This window comes from Argopecten irradians, chromosome 16, assembly GCF_041381155.1.
Source record: "Argopecten irradians isolate NY chromosome 16, Ai_NY, whole genome shotgun sequence".
NCBI lineage: Eukaryota > Metazoa > Mollusca > Bivalvia > Pectinida > Pectinidae > Argopecten > Argopecten irradians.
The window spans coordinates 3,943,644-3,964,586 of NC_091149.1; the positions used below are offsets into that span (position 1 = coordinate 3,943,644).

The 20,943-nt window shown below is 33.7% G+C and overlaps 2 protein-coding genes across 2 annotated transcripts in view; both read left to right on the forward strand.

The window, feature by feature from the left end:
• LOC138310401 (titin homolog) overlaps positions 1 to 8,149 on the forward strand; it is a 76,946-nt gene extending 68,797 nt beyond the window's left edge. Inside the window, 4 exon segments of the mRNA XM_069251613.1 lie at positions 509 to 694; positions 2,122 to 2,139; positions 4,493 to 4,987; positions 5,376 to 8,149. Coding sequence (XP_069107714.1) covers positions 509 to 694; positions 2,122 to 2,139; positions 4,493 to 4,972 — 684 coding nt within the window. The 3' untranslated portion in view covers positions 4,973 to 4,987; positions 5,376 to 8,149.
• A 2,254-nt stretch (positions 8,150 to 10,403) lies between these two features.
• LOC138310459 (uncharacterized) lies at positions 10,404 to 17,660 on the forward strand. The gene is made up of 5 exons (XM_069251687.1): positions 10,404 to 10,863; positions 12,237 to 12,383; positions 12,688 to 12,883; positions 14,035 to 14,064; positions 14,504 to 17,660. The coding sequence occupies exons 2-5, from the start codon at positions 12,249 to 12,251 to the stop codon at positions 16,657 to 16,659; spliced, it is 2,517 nt and encodes an 838-aa protein (XP_069107788.1). The 5' UTR covers positions 10,404 to 10,863; positions 12,237 to 12,248; the 3' UTR covers positions 16,660 to 17,660.
• Positions 17,661 to 20,943: the final 3,283 nt, after the last annotated feature.

The following is a 20,943-nucleotide window of genomic DNA, read 5'->3' on the forward strand; positions in this document are numbered from 1 at the left end:
TATGTTATTCATTATCAAAATTACCAACATTTTGACACTATACTGCCAAAAATCAACATATTTACATCAACAGTGAAATGAAATGTGTACATATGGTCAAACCATGAAGACAAATTGTGGTCTACAACTTCATTTTGCATTTTTATGGTGTTCTTAGAAATTGAAATCTGACTTCTTCATGTATATTTCCCCCTAAACGTACATACGGCATAAAAACGAACATTTTTACAGTACACAATTTCTGTCTTGTAACTAACTTTAACAAGGTATTTGAAGTCATTTTAATGATTTTCACAGCTTAATTCATCAAGCCTCATGGTATCAATAGGTTATGAAGAAAAAAATAACATGTCAAATTTTTTGCCCAGTTACGGCACATATAACTTTAGAGACTGAATTTTTATCATACAGGTATAAAAGTGATGTGTTGTAGGCCTATATATATATATTTGCTAACGTGAAACAAAGAATAAATTTCAACAGATGTAAATTAATTTTGTTTGTTTAGGTATCGTCAGTGAACCAGATAAAACTTCGCGCTCCACCGACCACCATTATTGGTCAAACCAGTGAGTGGGATTTACCCGAGAGTCGTACAGAATTAAACGAGGAGTCGGGGATCAAGGAGCTACCTTCGGTGAATCGGTTAAAGGCTATGTTCAGTAATCCTGCCGACGAATCCTCAATTAAACGGGTAAGCTAAGTTTTACTGTCTGTGAGTCGTGGAGCATGAATGTGTTACACTGATATCATTACTGACTCTACTGTAGATAGCTAGGATACAGTCAAATACGTAAATACAGGCAGGATTTGCTGTAACTATACCATGTAATACAGGTAGATAACCCAGTAACTTAAACTGCATACTGATCAGCTGGTTATTTTCGTGATTTCACGGGTCAACATCTAGTTCGCAAAGTTTTGATCCGTGAAATGTTAGAAAAAAAAATAATTTATATATAAACTTGGAGTTGGATCACGAAAATTTTGATATTCTAGAATTTTTTTAGTTTTAGTTTCAAATTGCAAAAGCTTTTGATGCACAAAAATTTCAGACAGATTTCACCGTAACAGACATGAAATATGTTAACCTTAATTATTGTATAGTGAGAGACGATATGTGATTACTTTTCCTTCAATGAAATAAGTTATTTATTCCTTTATGATTCTCTTTGTATTTATTTGCTTCCTAAGATAACATTAATGAATTGAAATTTGACTGTATTTTTGTTACTAACAAAGACAGTACCACACATTTATTGTATTTCTATATAAATTTGATAAATATAGTGTAACAAGTGCTCAAATGTGCACCTAGGTTTGCAAAACTTAAATGTAATTTGTTTATTGGATTTTTCAGAAATTAATTTTCCTTTCCATTTTTTCAATCTGACTTAGAATCTAATATTCCCTGGGAAAAATTTAAAACATATATCATGGAAAGTTTCCTGGATTTTCCCCAAATTATTATTTTTTGTCACAAAAATGCTTCTATGTTGCAGCGAAACATTTCATATTCTATACAGATCGATAAAGCTGATAGTACTTTGTAACAAAATATAGGTCACTGTCACCACAAATCTTTGATTTTCATGTCACTGGAGCGAAACATAGGTCACAGTGACCTACATTTGAACTATGACCTTCATAAAAGAAAAATCTTTTAGTTTAAATGTTTTGTTTTTTTCAGTGACTGCACCTTTTATTGTAAATATTTATGTTAGCTTGTATTTCACAAATTATTTATCAAATGATTTCAATTGTTAACATAAAAACCTTATGTTTTAATATTATTTTTGTTAATTGTTATTATTATTTTATTTTTATAATAATTTTTTTTATAATTATTATTGTTTTTTTTTAGTTTTTAATTTTTTTGAAATTTACTAACAGGTATACAACTTGAAATAAGACAGCAGCTAGATAATGATTGATATAGTATTGATGTATTATAATGGGGGAATGAAAGTAAGAACATAACAAACTGTAACATCTGATGAAGTCATGTATTATGATGCGAAAATGAAAGTAAGAATATACAGTATTGATGCAGATAATGGCAGCAGTGCATTATAATAGGAAAATGAAAGTACAGTCAATTTTGATCTCTGATTACTGCAGGATGAGACCCCAGATGCGGTAAGTAATAGAGGGTTTATAACTCACTGTGTGCTCGACCTTCACCTTGACCTCATGAACTGTATAGACACTCTCTGTAGTAAACGCTAGCTCAGTAACATATATAGGTTAATGTAAACCTATCTTATACACCTGCTGAAGTATTATTTGATAATTATATATTGTCACATCAACAACATATTAACTGTGTATAATTCCCATATTTTAACATTATTTTTGTCAATAATATAATCATTTGGCTCCCTGGTTGCCTCCATGTAATAAAAAAATGTTTAATCCACTAGCATTTCATATTAATGCATATTAATTTTCAAGTGTTGCATAGCACAATGTTATATATAGACATAGGGGAGATAACTCCAATTCTAGATCCTGTATGATAACTATATATTATTATTAATAACAAGGGGGTATAACTCTGTTATGCTAAATTCTGTGAATTAGTAGGTAGTATAGTAATATTTGTTTAGGAATAACTATAACAATAGATCATGTGTGTGTGATAACAAAAATTAAAATAATTTTATTTACAGGGGATATAAGTTACAAACAATATGAACTTACATAAATTCCAGACCCTGCATGGAAGTAAAAAAGAAGCAAGGGAGATAACTCAAATTTTATGTCTTGTGTTGTAGTAAAATTGTTTATAGGGGAGATAACTTATTCTGTATCATGTGTGGTAGTTATAATATTTCCATAAAACTAACTCCATTCCCAGATCCTGTGTAGAAGTAAAAATAGTTATGGGAACTAACTCTGACACAGGGGAGCTAACTCTGACACTAGATCCAATATTATGGTCACAGCTAGTCCAAATAGTAAAACATATTTACCTATGTTTCAGCAACAAATTATATCCTTGATATAAAGAATTGTATTCATCAATATGAATAATGTATGATTCTTATTGGGTTTTTTTTCAATTTTGATGAAACTTTATATGTCTTTGTGGTGCAAATAAATCGGATTTTGTCTCTTAAACCTATTTTCATTAGAAGGAAATTTTAGTAACTTTCTTTCATTCATTACTTTGAATTACATCAAAATCTTTTTTTCTTATAATCTTTACCTAAGAGTCTCTGATTTCTAATTTTTATCTTTCAATCTATACCATTTCTTATTATTTTAGCTAATTAATAATTTTTTAATCCTAGAAACATCACCGACTTTCTGAAGCTTTCACTAAAAGATTCATTTGGTATTTAGTTGGGAAAATCTTTAATAATGGACATATTTTCTCTTGGATTTATTTCCAGTTATCCTGTCACTTGGGTTTCTTTGTTCTTATCAAAACTGAGGTTTATTTGTAAATTTTTTTTTTAATTTTGAATCCACCATTGAAATGTTATCTAACTTATGATGTCTTTTAACAGTCCATCATAACAAGAAATAGACATATGTTGTTGTTGAATTAATCGCTACCGAATAATTCTGCCACACTTACAGACTGCCAGCTGAACCCTCAGAACAATTTTCCTGCACTATATATAACTTCTCTGTTAATTCAGCCACTATTGTATACTGCACATCTGTCTCATAGGGTTTATAAAACAATTGTTAAAAAGTTTCCTCAATTCTATTGTCATTTTATTGCTGAAGATCAGTATTTTATTCTGTTAAGAAAAATTGTTTTATTTAATGGTATATTACTGTATTTATAATTCAAATTGAAAAAAATGTTTCGAGCCAAATCAATTCCATTTACATCACAACTAATATTACAAAATGATATATTCATATCTAATATATATTCCAATATCTAGTTGGTTTTTTTTCTTTCAAAATTCAATATTATAACATTATAAGGCCAAAATAGCTCTTGTCAGATGATGATAGTTTTACGAGGGAAGACTCTGCAATATCTCACAGCCATCTACTGCTAATATTAATTGATTTTATCATATTTAGCGACATCTGTAATTCTCAACAATTTCATACTTTACTGGGTAAACTGTGAACACAAAATTTGTGTACATATAAACATGTCTGTACAGACCAAGTATCCAAGGGACAAAGAAAAAATAATATTTACAGAATTTTTTTTTTTAACTCAATTACCCCTGAAGACACATTTGAACTGTCCTAAATCAAAGGCTGGAACAGTTCATTATGAACTTCCAGGGGTGAATGACTTAAATATATAAGATACTGGTAAGTATTCTAGCTGTTGAAAGAAATTTACTGGTATTTTGAGTTGAAATCCTTGAAATATTCAACTACCGAGGTTATAAAAACCTTCATAAATTGTGTGGTTCGTTCTCTCCTTGAGGATGATGGTTATGCTAACTGTCTTGGTAATATGTATGCATGGTGATGCAGAGTTTAATATTAATTTAATCTATTGATATAGGTACACAGCATTACTGCCAGAACTGTGCCGAAAGAGAAGTTGGAGCGATTCCGTAGAACGCCTTCTTCTGATTTTGATGAAACAGCTGAGAGAGAACAGAGCAGAAGCCATTTGTCTGTTAACCTGGCCCCCACTCCAAAAATCACAAGCCATGATGAACCCACTCAAATCTTTCCAGAAACTAAAGGTGAAACATTCCCAGCCTCTGTGTCCAAGCAAGCACCAATCAAAACTACTGTTACATCTCAGGTCAAAGTTCAACCACAGTCTCCTGTAGTTAAGAAAAAGAAGGTTGCACCGGTACCAGAACCTAATGTGCAGGAGGTCAGCACCGCCGTAAAAACGGAGAAAAAGACAACGCCAAGGATACGGTCAGGGTGTATAGCAGCCAGGGCAAACTTCTGGGAGAAGAAGATTCAGGATCCTCAGGATGTTTTAGAGGAGGACTTTCCCGATATGGTCGTCCATGTTCAAGAATAATTGGAATAGAATGAGGTAAACTGATATTTCAAAGTCTCGCAATTCTATTGATATTATCTGTGTACAGTGTGCTCCAAAATTTTTCACTCGTTGATTGATAAAAAATGTGTATACTCTCTCCTCAAAGAATTTTATGAATTTTGTGGACTTCAATCAGGAAAAGGAATGGATATAGTTTAAGCTTTTAAATTGATTTAATGTCTAAAGAGATGTAAAATTCCATTATTCCCTGCCAGGGTTACTAAACTCTTTTGGGCAATACAGGGCTCATGGACCTGTTGTTTACATAATAAAAAAAAGAGAGATCAATATTTTGAAATTTGACTGTTATAACTGTTTTGATATTGAAGTCTAACTGTAAACTAGCTCATGAATATTCATATTTCTGTATGTTTCTTTATAGGTGAATGTTATCTTCCATGTGCTGCAACTGTCTCCTGATTGGATTATGTAATCACATGATCAGTATACTGTCTCCTGATTGGATTATGTAATCACATGATCAGTATACTGTCTCCTGATTGGATTATGTAATCATGTGATCAGTTTATGTAATCACATGACCAGTATACTGTCTCCTGATTGAATACTGTAATGTAATCATATGATCAGTTTACTGTCTCCTGATTGGGTTATGTAATCATGTGACCAGTATACTGTCTCCTGATTGGATTATGTAATCACATGATCAGCTTTTTCCTGAGTATACATGCAGGTTCTGTGGAACGATAAAAATGCTGCCAAAATATTTCAACAAGTTTACATTATCCAATTAGAAATGAAGTAAATATGACGCCTTAAGTCTAAAATCTTCCCAATAATTTCATATTTATAATTAAAGTGTAAATGATATTGTCACATCAACTTTTATATACTATTAAATATTTATATCTGGTAGATTTGGATTATTTTTTTCTTTGAATTAGATGAGACGTTTTGAATCTCATATTACACTTTTTATATAAGGTAATGATTTCATTCTCAGAATACATTCTGTACTTAAGCTTATAATTTCACTTTTAGAATATAAAATAAACGATTGTAGTTCAATTGTCAGTATACAGTTTATGTATACGATTTTAATTTCATTCTCATAATTTCAGTAAATACTTATTAATTACGATTATGTTTTCATTCTCAGAATACATTCCATAAAAAATGTATTGTTTAATTTTATTCTCAGAATACATTTTGTATTTAAGTTGATAATCTCATTTGCAGAATACATGTACTGGCATAATTGCATTCTCATTCAGAATTTTAGTATGTATTCAGTATGTACATTTTAATTTCATCTTCCGAATATCAATATATACGGTTATAATTCCATTCTCAGAATATCAGTATGTACGGTTATAATTCCATTCTCAGAATATCAGTATGTTCAGTTATAATTCCATTCTCAGAATATCGGTATGTACGGTTATAATTCCATTCTCGGAATATTAGTATGTACGGTTATAATTCCATTCTCAGAATATCAGTATGTACGGTTATAATTCCATTCTCAGAATTTCAGTATGTACGGTTATAATTTCATTCTCAGAATTTCAGTATGTACGGTTATAATTTCATTCTCAGAATTTCAATATGTACGTTATAATTTCATTCTCAAAATTTCAATATGTACGTTATAATTTCATTCTCAGAATTTCAATATGTACGGTTATAATTTCATTCTCAGAATATCAGTATGTACGGTTATAATTCCATTCTCAGAATATCAGTATGTTCAGTTATAATTCCATTCTCAGAATATCAGTATGTACGGTTATAATTCCATTCTCAGAATATCAGTATGTACGGTTATAATTCCATTCTCAGAATATCAGTATGTACGGTTATAATTCCATTCTCAGAATATCAGTATGTTCAGTTATGTACGGTTATAATTCCATTCTCAGAATATCAGTATGTACAGTTATAATTCCATTCTCAAAATATCAGTATGTACAGTTATAATTTCATTCTCAGAATATCAGTATGTACGGTTATAATTTCATTCTCAGAATTTCAATATGTACGTTATAATTCCATTCTCAAAATATCAATATGTACGTTATAATTTCATTCTCAGAATTTCAATATGTACGGTTATAATTTCATTCTCAGAATTTCAATATGTACGTTATAATTTCATTCTCAGAATTTCAATATGTACGGTTATAATTTCATTCTCAGAATATCAGTATGTACAGTTATAATTCCATTCTCAGAATATCAGTATGTACAGTTATAATTCCATTCTCAGAATATCAGTATGTACAGTTATAATTTCATTCTCAGAATTTCAATATGTACGTTATAATTCCATTCTCAGAATATCAGTATGTACGGTTATAATTCCATTCTCAGAATATCAATTTCTACGTTATAATTCCATTCTCAGAATTATTAGTACTAAGTATGTACCATTATAATTTCATTTTCATAATAAAAAAAATCTGTATTTAAACTTAAAATATCATTTTATAGACGTTTATATATCAATTATATTAAACATAGTAGCACAAGTGAGAAAGAATTTGATATTTTCCTTCACATTATTCGTCTTAGTAAACTAACACTCGAAGAATTTCATCAAAATCATCAATATGGCTTATAAAAGCCAAAGTATAATACTATAGATATGTTATATTTGTGTTATTTCATTTACTTTCTATTTTTTTCTTTTGCTTGTGAGCAGGAGTAGATTACCTCCTTAGGTTAATTAATGGCATTGATTTTTGCAATAACATCTCATTAGTCTGCTGATATCAATGAGTTCATACCTGTTCTAGAGGGAACTCACGGAAACTTCATACACTATACATGGCTGTCCTCAAGCAGTTGTGTACTTGATGGCAATACATTGATAATTTGTATAGAATGTTGATGCAATGGACATGTAAATAAAGGTACATTTAGATTTATTTATTTCAATGTCTATAGTTCCATTTTGGTTATGAAAGCATATTTTTGTACATACGATTATCTTTATATAATGCCAATCAACATCTGTATAAATATATATATTATTATTATATACGTCAAGACTCATTTATAAGCATTTATATATTAATATACTGGGATAACTATGATATTAAAAACCTATACTTATATACTACTTTGTTTATGTGCAATACCAATGCCACTGGAAAGAAACAATTTTATAATCAAATAAAATTGTAATACTTTTGTCATCTTATTTATTTCAACTCATCAAAGATGCTACACCGCTGACAAATGGCGTTTTGACTCCATCAAAACAGCAGCAGATGAATTAGTATATGCATACCATTACCACCATTGAAAAGCTTGAGTTTCTTGTTATACTTCAAGATAAAAAATAAGTCCATGACACTATACCCTATATTGAATGAAGTATTGATTGCGCATCCACCAATAGCAAAAGAATTAAATTTCATATTTGTTTATGTTAATTATGCATATTTTTGCATGATTAAACACCAATTATTGCTCAAAAGATGGATATCATGCTCTGTCGGCGGTGGAGCATCTTTAAAGGTCTACTTTATACTATATTTTGCATTCATAGACACACTTATGCCAATTTTGTCATTTTTACACTTTTAACATTTACTGTAAAAACGGAATTATTCGTGATGTGGAAATGTTTGCGCATTCATGAAATCTTCGCGAATATATATACACCCAAATATATCATCTAGTAGTTGTTTTTTTTGTGAAATGTGAATATAATGGGTCAACGAGTTATATATTTTCATAATAACGACAGATTAGTCGGTTCTGGTCGGGGCATATACTCCATTGCGGCTTATATGTGTACAAAAACTAGAAAATTTATCATAAAAGGCCTTTGCGGCTTATACTGAGGTGCGACTTATAATCCGGAAAATACGATAACTTGACTAGGTTAGAAACCACAAGCAATTGAAAAGCTGACTATAAGCGAAAATATACACGTTCACCGTAACTTGAAACGTACCGAATGGGCTAAAGAGACTGATAATCAAAGTTCAAACAAGACGATATTGATACATAACTTGTGTCCTTCTCGACAACTAGATAGATTTAATTGACGCATGCTACATGCCGAATAAACTAGAAACACATCAAAAGTGTACAATGTGTTGAAAAAAAAGTGATATATTTTTTTAAAAGAACAATTTCTCACCTACAACACCCCAATACCACCCAGCAACCCCCCCTCTCGCCCGAAATTTCATAGTTGTTTCATTTCAATAAAAAGTCTCAATTTAGTCCTTTTTGACGTGTCTTAAACGCACCCCATAAAAGCGAAGGCAACAAGAGTAAACTACAGGAACACAAAAATAAACAAGATATAAATATCAACAGTACTTTCTGAGAAATAGCGATAACAAACTTCAATTGTCAAGATCAATGATGGCTGTCTGTCTGCCATTTGGTTTTGGAAGCATCCCCAGAATGAAATAGGAACAAAGAGGGTCCAAGAGGTACCTATGAAATTTCAGGGGTATTCCTTTTCGAAATAGCGATAACAAACTTCATTTGTCAAAATGAAGTTTCAGAAAGATCCCTCAAGGATGTTTGGAGAAGTAGTGTTAACAGGAACTAAAATTCTGCCTATTACAATTAGTCACATACAAATGTATGAACTGCGAGAAGACACTGACACCCAAATTTTGCACTACAAAATGCTTTGGCTTTGTTTTCAGACGATATAATCGACTTGTTGATGACCTTATATATATGTTCTTGCATATTCCGATATTGCTAGCAACATCACATTTCACTGAAGCAAAATGACCTACTGACTCCTACACCAACAGTACAATATTTGGGGTATTAACCTGAAGGATTCTGGTGTCGATATTGGCGATGTTATGGCAGAATTCGTCCCATACTCAAGAGGGGCTTTTGCTATCTAAATTTGAAAAAGGTTCGGAAAACAGGATTACAAAAATAAGGATTACGTATGAACCACCGACAGAGAGCGATTCAATATAAACAGAGGTCAATATGGTGCAAATACATGTAAAGTTGTGAGACATAATCAAGTTCACAAAGGATAACTTTACTGTTTATTCTTACTATAATTCTGATTTGATTTCTTACTGATGATGTAAATATGCCGATTTTAACGAAAGTTAACATACCACAAAATAATCGACGCCATTTTTATAGCTTACAAAGGAATGAAGGGCCGTGATATTTTTATGTCGTGTATCGCCTTATTTATAACTATACGATGTAATATTATGTTATATATAGACATATTGCTCAAAAAGCTTTAAATACTGCTTTTTCAATACATGAAATATGAAAGTATATTGTAAGTTGAAATCTATCATAGAGTGAAGACAAGATAACTCAAGTTGAAAATACAAAGTGAAATTTAGAACCGTTTGGGAACTGATTTATTTTCTCGGTGATATCAATGTCGCTGTACAAGTACACTTTTAAAAAGCGGAAAAAAATCACTGAGTTTAATGTGACTAGTTATTATCTGTTATCGTCCTAGAGCGATGAACCTTTATGATATTTCATGTTTAGAGGTGGGCAAGAGCCGGATTACCCGGAGAAAAACCACTAATCAGCGGTCATTATGTGACCCACATGAGTTCTGAACTCGCTTCCATGAGGTGGCGGGCATGCAGGACCAACCGTGACCGCATTTATTCGTTATATAAAATCAACAATGTGAACGGTCAGACTTCCAAGTTTCCTGTTTCCTGTTTTTGAACTTTAGCCAGAAACACATCTACTTGATCTGGTGTCATTGTAGGTCATCATAGGTCAGCTTTTCCGGAATACTATTTATAAGGCTTCTGGGTTACCCCCTCTGTGTCCTAAGCTTGTTTATAACCGGAACAAGGACGTTAAGTCCAATCTATCTCCTCTCTGGCTTCCCTTGTTCACAGACGTCAGCAAATAAAGCGGGACTGGTAAGTAGATTACATTGGTAATAATTGTGTTTTTTCTAAAGTATAAAGTCTTCATTCATTAATATACGTTTTTGTTTACACCTAAATCTCGTATCCCCTTCCACTCTCGTCGCCATCTTAACACTTACCTCTCCTAAATCAAGAGGGTTAATTTCACTTTCTTTAACTTCTAGTTTTAACAGTTGATGTTACAAAATGTGAAATGGAATTTTACTACATAATAACGACCCAGACTTTTAGTAGCGTCTAATTTTACATCCGGTGGCATCTCGCCCACTATTATGAAGCATTTTGAACACCAAGAAGTTTAATTGCATATATTCTATTTTAGTTATTATGACATGTAATATTCTGTAAAGTTAAAAGTAAAAGATCCTTTCACAGTTTTATCATAAACACAAAGTTCGCCCTTAATATGGAGCATTCATCCTTCCTTAATACGATTGACCTCGATATCGTCATAGGGTCATCACGCGCTGGAGCTGGAGATGGGACCGGATACAAAATCTTGAGTAGGTCAAATTGGATTTAAATGTTGAGATCATCGCCTACGTTTTTAAAACCAAACGTGTAAATTAACTATCAGTAATCCATTGGGGACGACTTAACATCAGCTATCAGGACGAGATAGTGTTATAAGTAAAAGTTAACAGACAATCACGTGCTCGTAGGTCGGTGATTTTTTCTCTGGGTATTCTAACTATTCTTCGTTTTCTAATCCGGACAACGATGTGAAAACACGCAACCTTAATCATAATTATGCAGATTTGATTAATTCACGGTGTATTATTTGTATGGCTTCATCCAAATGAACATTATACTACGAGGTCAATATGTAATGTCAATTTTCTACATTGACTTTAGTACAATTATGTATATATAAAGGAACATCATATCGGCCACGTTCACAGCTCGTGACTGTGTCGTGTAGATCACGTGAGTTGTGAATATTTCATATTTAGCGATATCCTCTTGAGGTATACTTAAAATAAACATATGTCAGTTTGATAGATGATTCGTCAATTAAAACCACTTCCTAAATACGTGGACATTGGAATTCTCATACTTATAAACTATACTCATCATTAGCATATATTTTTTGTAATTGTTATCTTTATTTTGTCTTATAATTTCATGTTTTGTGTTATAGCTTCATAACTTTAAAACATATTAAATTTCATCCTTATAATTCCGTCTTAACCATGAAATTCTTAATTCCTTGAGGAACTTTTTTTTGTGAAATCTTTGCGCCGTTGTTTCAGCCAATCAGAGTCGGCTTTACAAACGGCGACGCCATTTTTACTTTATGAGATAATGACATTACAGTCAAGATCGATTCTTTTTTATTATACACTTTGTTTAATATTCTTCAGATATCCTCTATAATGGACCGCACCCACAGGGACGTTCTCCGGAAGACACGGCCAATACTTGTACAGGACCTTGACGTTGGTACCGAGCTACAGGACCTGCTGGTCGCCGAGGACGTCTTTACTCCACAAATGCTCGATCTTATACAGGTACGTGTTACAAAGGTCCCATATATATGTAATATAAAAATTACAGGAAAATGAAACAAGCAAACAAACTAATAAAAAAATAAATGAATAAATGAATGAATAAATAAATAAATAAATAAATAAATAAATAAATAAATAAACCAACAAAACAAACAAAAAAACAACAAATCGAAAAAAAAAAAAAAAAATCTGACTCACTCTATTCAGATTCATGTTAAATACTAAGGTTGTAGTAAAGTTTTTTTTATAAACATTTTAATCAATCGGTCATAAAGGCACTTTAACTTTATTTCTCTGTGTGTAGAGGGAGGAGAAGAGGGTTGATAAGGTGCGGAAGTTGTTGAACGCCTTGGAGAGACGGGGACCAACAGCCTATGACGCCTTTATTAAATGTCTGACAGACTCTGGGCATGGACATCTGGCGATCGCTCTGGAGGAAAAGGAAAAGGAGTTGAGAAGTCCTTCTGGCCCGACTAAGACAGTCTGTGATGAGAAACCAGGTAAGGAGCCCAAGTTGAGAATAAGACCTCCTCGTTTTACTATGGTTAGTTAATAAGGCTTAACGTTCGTTTAACAGATATGGACATTAAAAGACGGCTCATATTTGTGCAATGTGTTGTGTGTGTGAATGTCTATATGATTTGGGAGGCTGATGTATATTCATGTTGTGTCTCCTTGTGATAGTTGGGCTCTTGACCATTTTATAGTGCTATCACAGTGAAGCATGCCTTAAATACACCGAAAAAAGCACTTCAACCACATATCAAAGTGATTGGTATACTGGCAAAGGCAAACCAGTCGACTCTCCCCATTTCTGTTAAACGTTGAACAAGAGCAGAAACTACCACTTTTTATACTGTGATATGTTTCGGGACAGAACCCAGAACCTTTCTTACAGGGGAAAACGGTCAACTCAATGCTAAAGTGAGGCTAAAGTGACACTAGGAAGTAATTTAGGAATTGGATAAAAGATAAGACCCCAAATAGTCGTTTTTTACGAGTTAGCAGAAACACATTATTGTATTAGACTGACAACATATCGCTAGTATAGTTGGGGATCTCTTTCATATTTTACTGTTATCCCATGTTTTCCATCCTCGATACTCCAGGGGTCCCGATCACTTACGATCTCTACACCCCTGGATTATCTCATAGTAAAAACAGGAGGCAACAGAACAAAACAGGTAATTTAGTCATTTCATTACATCAAAAGAGCCGTATAACGGTACACTGTGGTTGACTGTGTGGCTTTGATGTTAGGCGTCGCTCTCTCTGTAATCTTCAAAGGAAATCTTTGCTGGCCTGTGATTGGTCAAATGTTTTCCGCTGAGCTGCCTTCAATTTCGCTATGAGATAGTCCAGGGGTGTAGAGATCGTAAGTGATCGGAACCCCTGGGATATCGAGGATGATGTTTTCAAGCTTTGTTCATGATTGCGAATTAGATGTTTATGATGGCATATAATTGTAAGAAAATATTTATGAAGTCCCTGGGTGCGTTTGATTGTTGTGTGTGATCGTAAATGATTGTACATTGCAATAGAAAATAGAGTGTCAACTCTCAATCTATTTGTGGTGTGACAAATATGTATTGTCTGATTATTCACATATCAAAAAAGATTGATCTCAATCGTGTTATCTTTGTGTTCGCAGGTAGACATCCGAAGCTGGCAGCGATGATAGGTAAGTCTGTTAAACGAGACTTGAGGATAATATCAGTTTCAGTAAAGTCTTCCCCAATCTGATTAAAATACAAATCCTTATAACCATTTCGTTCAATAGAGGATCTGACCACATCCCATAAGGGGTCATGTTCGGATGACCTTTATACCACCTGTACTTCAGATCAACTGCATTAACGCCATTTCATTCCGTTCTTATGGCGAAATGACTACGCACACGAAAATAATTCTGACAGCTTTTCAAACTATGTCGTCCCGTGGAATTCAGTTTCAAGAGTCCAGAGGTAGCAATTCGATCGGCCTTTTCCAAAGGACACCGGAACGTATCCCCAGATGGGATGTTGTCAGATCAACGTCAACGTAGTGATAATAAAGATCCGGATATAATCAGATTGGTTTACAGTATGACCTGACTCTAAACTTATAATGTTATTTTTCAGAAACAACAAAGTGTATGTTACACAAAGACAAAGAATGTTACCAGTTTATCAAAACACGAAGTCTACTGGACATCCAACAGAAACTCCTAAAGAACAAGATCGTCATCATCCAGGGGAACACAGGTGACGGCAAATCGTCCATTGCTCTTGAACTTCTCCGTTTGCTGTGCTTGGATCAAGTGCAACAAAATCGATGTCGACAACCGCTACAACTACATGATATAAAGGACTTAGATTTGGTGGCGCCAAAGTCACAGTTAGTTATCTTTATAGATGATATCTTTGGAAAGAATGTGGTTTGTCCTGATGAAGTGAGAGAATGGGAGAAACGGGAGAGGTCAGTCGACTTCACATTTTGTGGAGATGATAAAGAGGCTAACTATATGATTATTACGACACGAAGTGGGATTCTTAATTCTATACATAGCTTAGAAGCTCCATTCATCGAACAAAACATCGTTGATCTCAGTAAATATACTGACGAACTCGAAAAGCTAGAATTGTTATTATCCTATGAACCAAAAGTTGGATTTGTAAAATGGACAGATGACGAAAAGAATTGTATTGTTAAATCAGCCCCTGATATTGGGTTTCCCCAGTGCTGTAGATTATTTAGAGACACGCCGAATTTACAAACAGAAAGGGTGAATTTCTTTCGCAAACCTTTTCAATACTTGAAATCGGCGTTGTCTAGATTAGAAAACTGGAAGTTTGGTGGCATGTTGTATTTGTTCCTCAATGGAGGCAGGGTGATTGAGAGCTCTTTAGATCCTTCCAATGATAATATTGAAGAAAGTGAGAATATGAAAGCAGCATTTGCTAATGATGTTATCAAGGTTCACCCAACACATGAGCTTGGTTGCAAAAGAGGTAGGAAAACTGAATTGGTGAAAGAGTCGTTAGAATGTCTCATGGGTTGGCTGGTGAAGAAAGATTCCATACAAAAACAAGGCAAAAGATGTCCATGTTATGTTTTCAATCATGACTCCATCGAGGAAACTGTTGCATTGTTGTATGGTGAAAAAACTCCCATTGGGTACATTAAAAACTGTCCTCGAAAGTTCCTCAGCTATGTAACGAAGGCAACAGACAAACCGAATACCATAAGGATGTGCAGTGATGATCAGACAAATGCCATGTATGAACGGACAGTGACAGAATTCAAATGTATCGATCCAGTTAGCGACTGGTACTTGTGTGAATGGGAGTATCTGGTCAGTTTAGACGTATGGTCAGACCCCCTGTTCAGGCACGGCTTTATCACGTGGCTAGATATTCAGGACGTTCACAAAAGGTTGTGCCCAATGGTCATGCATGCGTTGTTGAATGGGGCGTGTTCTATTGGTTCAGAATGTTTTGCGTTGTATCTTCTGTCTGTGGGCGTCACACCTGATGAGGTGACGCCATTTTGCGTTGTGAAGGGTGGGAGTGTCAAGTTACTGCGTGAGCTACTGAAGTATGACGTCACTGCCACAAGGAGGGCGCTGATGTCACGATCCCCGCATTTTACGTTCGGGTATTTCCCTTACAATATCAATGTCTTGCATGAGGCGTGTTTGTTCGAGAGAGAGGAGATGGTGACCATGTTGTGTGACACCTACCCTGACTTGGTTCTAGACAATGACGGTAGGGGAAAAAGCACACTGCACCACGTGGCTCGGACAGGAAACTGTGCCATATTTAAGATAGTGGAGAGAAAGATACTGACGTCTTTGTGTAGAGTTGAGGACGACAGATGTATGTGTGTGTCAGAAGATGGTTGTGTGGTACACAGAGACTGTGCATGTGGGCAATATATGTCTCAGCTAGTGGACAATATAGGACGGACGATATTACACGTGAGTTGTAGGAGGGTAAACAAAGAGCTGACTTTAGACCTGTGTGAATCTTACCCAGCGTTGACGGTACGTATCGATAATGACGGCTGGCATTGTCTACATCACATAGCACGCCATACAGCAGATGTCGACTTGTTTGTCAAGTGTGAAGGTCACGTGAAACAGTACGTAGAGAAAACAGGGGGTAAATTTGACGTCACAAGCTTACGGACAAATGACAGGGAATCTGTCTTAGACATGGCAAATAAATGGACAGAACTCAAGAAGTTGGACACCAATCCTTTATATGACTACATTGTAAAACGTTTTACAGAATGATCTAAACGTAGCGTCTGTCTGTCTGTCTGTCTGTCATGTTACTGACTTACTGCATCACATGAATTACTCGTGAGTTCTGTCTTATTTGATTTGGAGATTTCAAATAATTTCGCGGATAGAACTATTTGTTGTTAGCCGATGAAATAACAGTAATAATGAGGTATACGTCTTAGTTTGTTGTTTTGATATTTGTGATCCTATAGCAACCGCGAAAAAAACACAGTTATACAGTATATAAAATCATCAGCAACATTAAGTAAAGCAATGTATCTAACCCACAGTCACACCCCACTGGACACTCGCATCCAAAACTCCTTACTTCAGAACTGAAATCACTCATTCGCTATTCAAAACTAGGGCACACATTCTGCAGATATTGTAATTGCAACATATCTTGACTGATTCAAAGCACGTCTGTCATTTCAAAGTTATTTCCTTTCTTCTCTGATAATCCCAGTACATATCCACACATTTCCAGTGTCGACATGATCTTCCATCTTCCATACGATAAAGTAGGTCGATTATTAGGTACATTGTATATGCAATTTATAGAGACACCCTATATAGGAATAACGGACGTGTCAGTAGAGGACGGACCGGTTACGTAACAGGCCAAATGACTTACTCATAGACTTAGTTTCTGTATAACATTCCACACATTCCTTCATGGTTTGGAACTTTCGCCGTTATTTCGTGAACAGAAATATAACTACCTAACGCCGGTGATTCCGGGATATTATGAACAAATTTCATTGTATTTTACATTCGTTGTCATATGTCAGCCACAAAACAAAGAGAACTTCATTTTACACAAGTGTCCTATTATGTCAAGTTGTGTTATTCATCAAACAGATAAACTACGCGGTTGTGAAACTTTGCAAGGATTCAATGTATATTATATGACACGGCTGTGAAAGTTTGCGAGGATGCGATGTATATATAACGAAGTGGCTGTGAAAGTTTGCGAGGATGCGATGTATATTTAACGAAACGGCTGTGGAAGTTTGTCTTTAATGAAGTGGTCGTGAAAGTTTGCGAGGATGCGATGTATATTAAACGAAGTAGCTGTGAAAGTTTGCAAGGATGCGATGTATATTAAACGACACGGCGGTGGAAGTATGAGAGGATGCGATGTATATTTAACGACGCGGATGTGAAAGTTTGCGAGGATGCAATGCATATTGTGGATCCGAATGATTACCATGTTCCATGTGTCGTTTTGAATATTAGAGATCGAGTATTGAGTAGAAGTTTTGTAACTAATTTACCCAGTAAGTTTAATGTCTAAACTACGGAATAAAGTTTGACATTAAAGTGATTAGAATATGTTACATAACTGAAAAGTGCTTACTGAACATTGTCGTTAGACATTGATAGGAACTGTTTTATTGCAACGTATTGTGAACTTCTTCCTGTTATGTATACCTTAAACGATAAGTAAGCTTTAGGCCCGATATGTTCCATGATGTGTTACATTTCAATATTATGAATGCGTTAGTAATTGACAAATTCGGCACGTTGACAGCTAGTTAGTTTGTATTTGTGTGAGAATAGTTAGGAGATGCATTCGGATGTGAGAGGTGGGGCTTGTGGTTAACCTTCATGATTTCTCAGGAATTTGATAACTTGGAATTGTATATACAGTGTTACTAATGTTGTGCATGTAAATTAATATGTATGTAAAGATCAAGAAATACAGTTTTTGGAAGAATAGCAGTTTCAGACGTCAGCGTTGTCATTATTTCAACTTTTGATACATATTATTAGGCCATAGTTGTGTTTTTGCCTGTTTTTCGTCCTTTTGCTTTTCGGATACCTACCAGCCAGCAAGATAAGATGAAAGAACACAAAAAAGGAATTATATACTAACTTTTCATAAGGAAATAGATAATGAAAAGCTTTGGGGGGGGGGGGGTTCTAATTATTACAGAAAATGTTCTGAAAAACAATTTGTTCCATTGCAATAATGAATCAAATTCAATAACGAGTATTATGCTAAGAAGCATCACTTACCTGATGCACATATATTTTATTGTTCGGTTCCCAAAAAATGTTTGTGTTTTTGTTTCCATTAATGTGACCGAAAACCTACCAGCACTCGGACGCAAAACAGACAAAAACACAACCATGGCCTAAGGTAGGGGCCCATTAATTTGTTTTCAATATGATAAGATGACTGATGCCTAATTTTAATATACCGATCTGAATATATTCAAGGGGATTACATTTTCGCGATTTTGGGAGACATTAATATGGTCGCGACATTTTTATCCGTGAAATTAGTGAATTATATACACCTTTTTTTTAAAGGCGCCTAAAAGTTCACTACCTTTCCGAAACAAAAAGTAAAGGTTTCTTAAAAGCAATAATAACATAAGAAAATATATATCGATGGCCTAAGATGAATTACAACATAAAAAATGCAAGTTCACTGCATAATCTTTGAAAACAGAGAGATTTATTTCGCTGTTATACCTTCTGACTCAGTTATAATCATCTAACGCGCAGTAATTAGGACGACGGCGAGAAAACAAAGTACGACTCGCGTTATGAAAATTACCAGATACAAATGTAATATATTTTAAACAGATTGTGCTGAAGTTAATGATAAATATGTAGTTTTAATGGTAAGCTAATAACTTTTGCGACTCTACAAAACTACCAATCTTGTTTTGCGTTATCATTTTATAAATTAAAATCCGTTTCGGAAAGGTAGTGGTCTTTTAGTAAAACTGAAAACATAGGGAAAACATCCAAAATGTTTATTTTGAGTATTATTAAATATGAATTTAACAAAGCATGACAATTCACTGACTCGTGCCCTATCCATGCCTCGAACTCAGGATCTACGGCACCGCCTTCTACCACTGTGCCACATCCACAACCGTATGACATAGAGGCTGAAAATGAAGTTATTTGTTATCGTTTGTCAAAAGAATTAGAATACTGGTTAGTTGACCGCATTTTCCCGACAGACGATATCATGCAACTTTGTTTGTTTGTTGATTTTGTTGTTGTTTTTATGAAACAAACGATACATAAGCTATAAGGAAAACAAACGTAAATTTTCTTCAAGGTTCAACCCTTGGGCCCTTATTATATTTTCATTTTTTATTTATTTATTTATTTATTTATTTATTTATTTATTTATTTATTTATTTATTTATTTATTATTTATTTATTTATTTATTTGACAATCTTATTTCTAAAAAGCTACGGGTAAATAAATGGTAAGATTCATCCAACCAACCAACGTATGTCAAAACTGAATGTTAAAACAACTTAGTTCGGTTCAATATGACGACATTCATATCAACGGTATAAACTAAAATTTACTTAACAATAATGCATTATGTACGCGCCAAACTTTACCGTAAAATAATTTGGCTAATCATTAACTATCATAGTTTGACAGGTACCAACTTTTAAACACAAAAAATCGAAAAAGATATTTTCTTTAAAAAAAAATACAAAAACAAACAAACTATTTTGTCTCCATTGTCTATTACATGCTAGCTCTATATAAAACTAAGCATAATCAGAGATTTAGCTTACTATAAATATCGATTTAAATGAATATAAGTAACATCAAAATAACCAAATCTTAACGAAATCTGTGATTTCTAATCTTATTAAAAATATGAACCTTTGTTTATATTTCAGTTGCATGTCTCGCTTTCTTAGACCTAAACATTTCAATATGACAATAAAAAAAAAAAAGACCTAAACATTTCAATATGACAATTTAGTGCAATGATCGTTTCATGCTATCGAGAAAATATTATCAGGGTCTTATATACATGTAGTATGATATGGTATTATATTAAGTTTCTCTTAAATTATATTATAAAATATGTTTCTGATATCATAATATAAATAAAATTGAAACAGAAAACATTACAAAAGGAACTGTTGTAGAAATGTTATTTTTTATTCATTTTTTTATTTATTTATTTTTTTTTTCAAAATATACACGAAGTTAAACAAAACATTTGTCTCCCTTTCATTACTACATAAAAAATGTTCACAAGGTCAATTTTGTACAAATAAGAATTGGTTGTTAGAAATTAATGATTATTTCTATTCTGCAACCATTATTTGAATCCCAGAAGATGTTGATTGTCGTCGCAATAAGAAAAACAAAAATAACCAAGCACCTGCTCGGAATCATGAGCTCATGATAGGCTAGGGATACACATTTCAACCCCGCCAGGTGTTCGTTCGCCATGCAGAGTTAGCGACCGTTGTTGTATTATAGATGTCGCTGCTGTATTAAAAATAGTC

Excerpts from the sequence above, each read along its gene's own strand:
- LOC138310459 (XM_069251687.1), top strand. The coding sequence starts at position 12,249 with ATGGACCGCACCCACAGGGACGTTCTCCGGAAGACACGGCCAATACTT. Across the intron at positions 12,884-14,034 it reads AGTCTGTGATGAGAAACCAG|GTAGACATCCGAAGCTGGCA; the intron begins GTAAGGAGCCCA and ends TTGTGTTCGCAG. Across the intron at positions 14,065-14,503 it reads GAAGCTGGCAGCGATGATAG|AAACAACAAAGTGTATGTTA; the intron begins GTAAGTCTGTTA and ends GTTATTTTTCAG.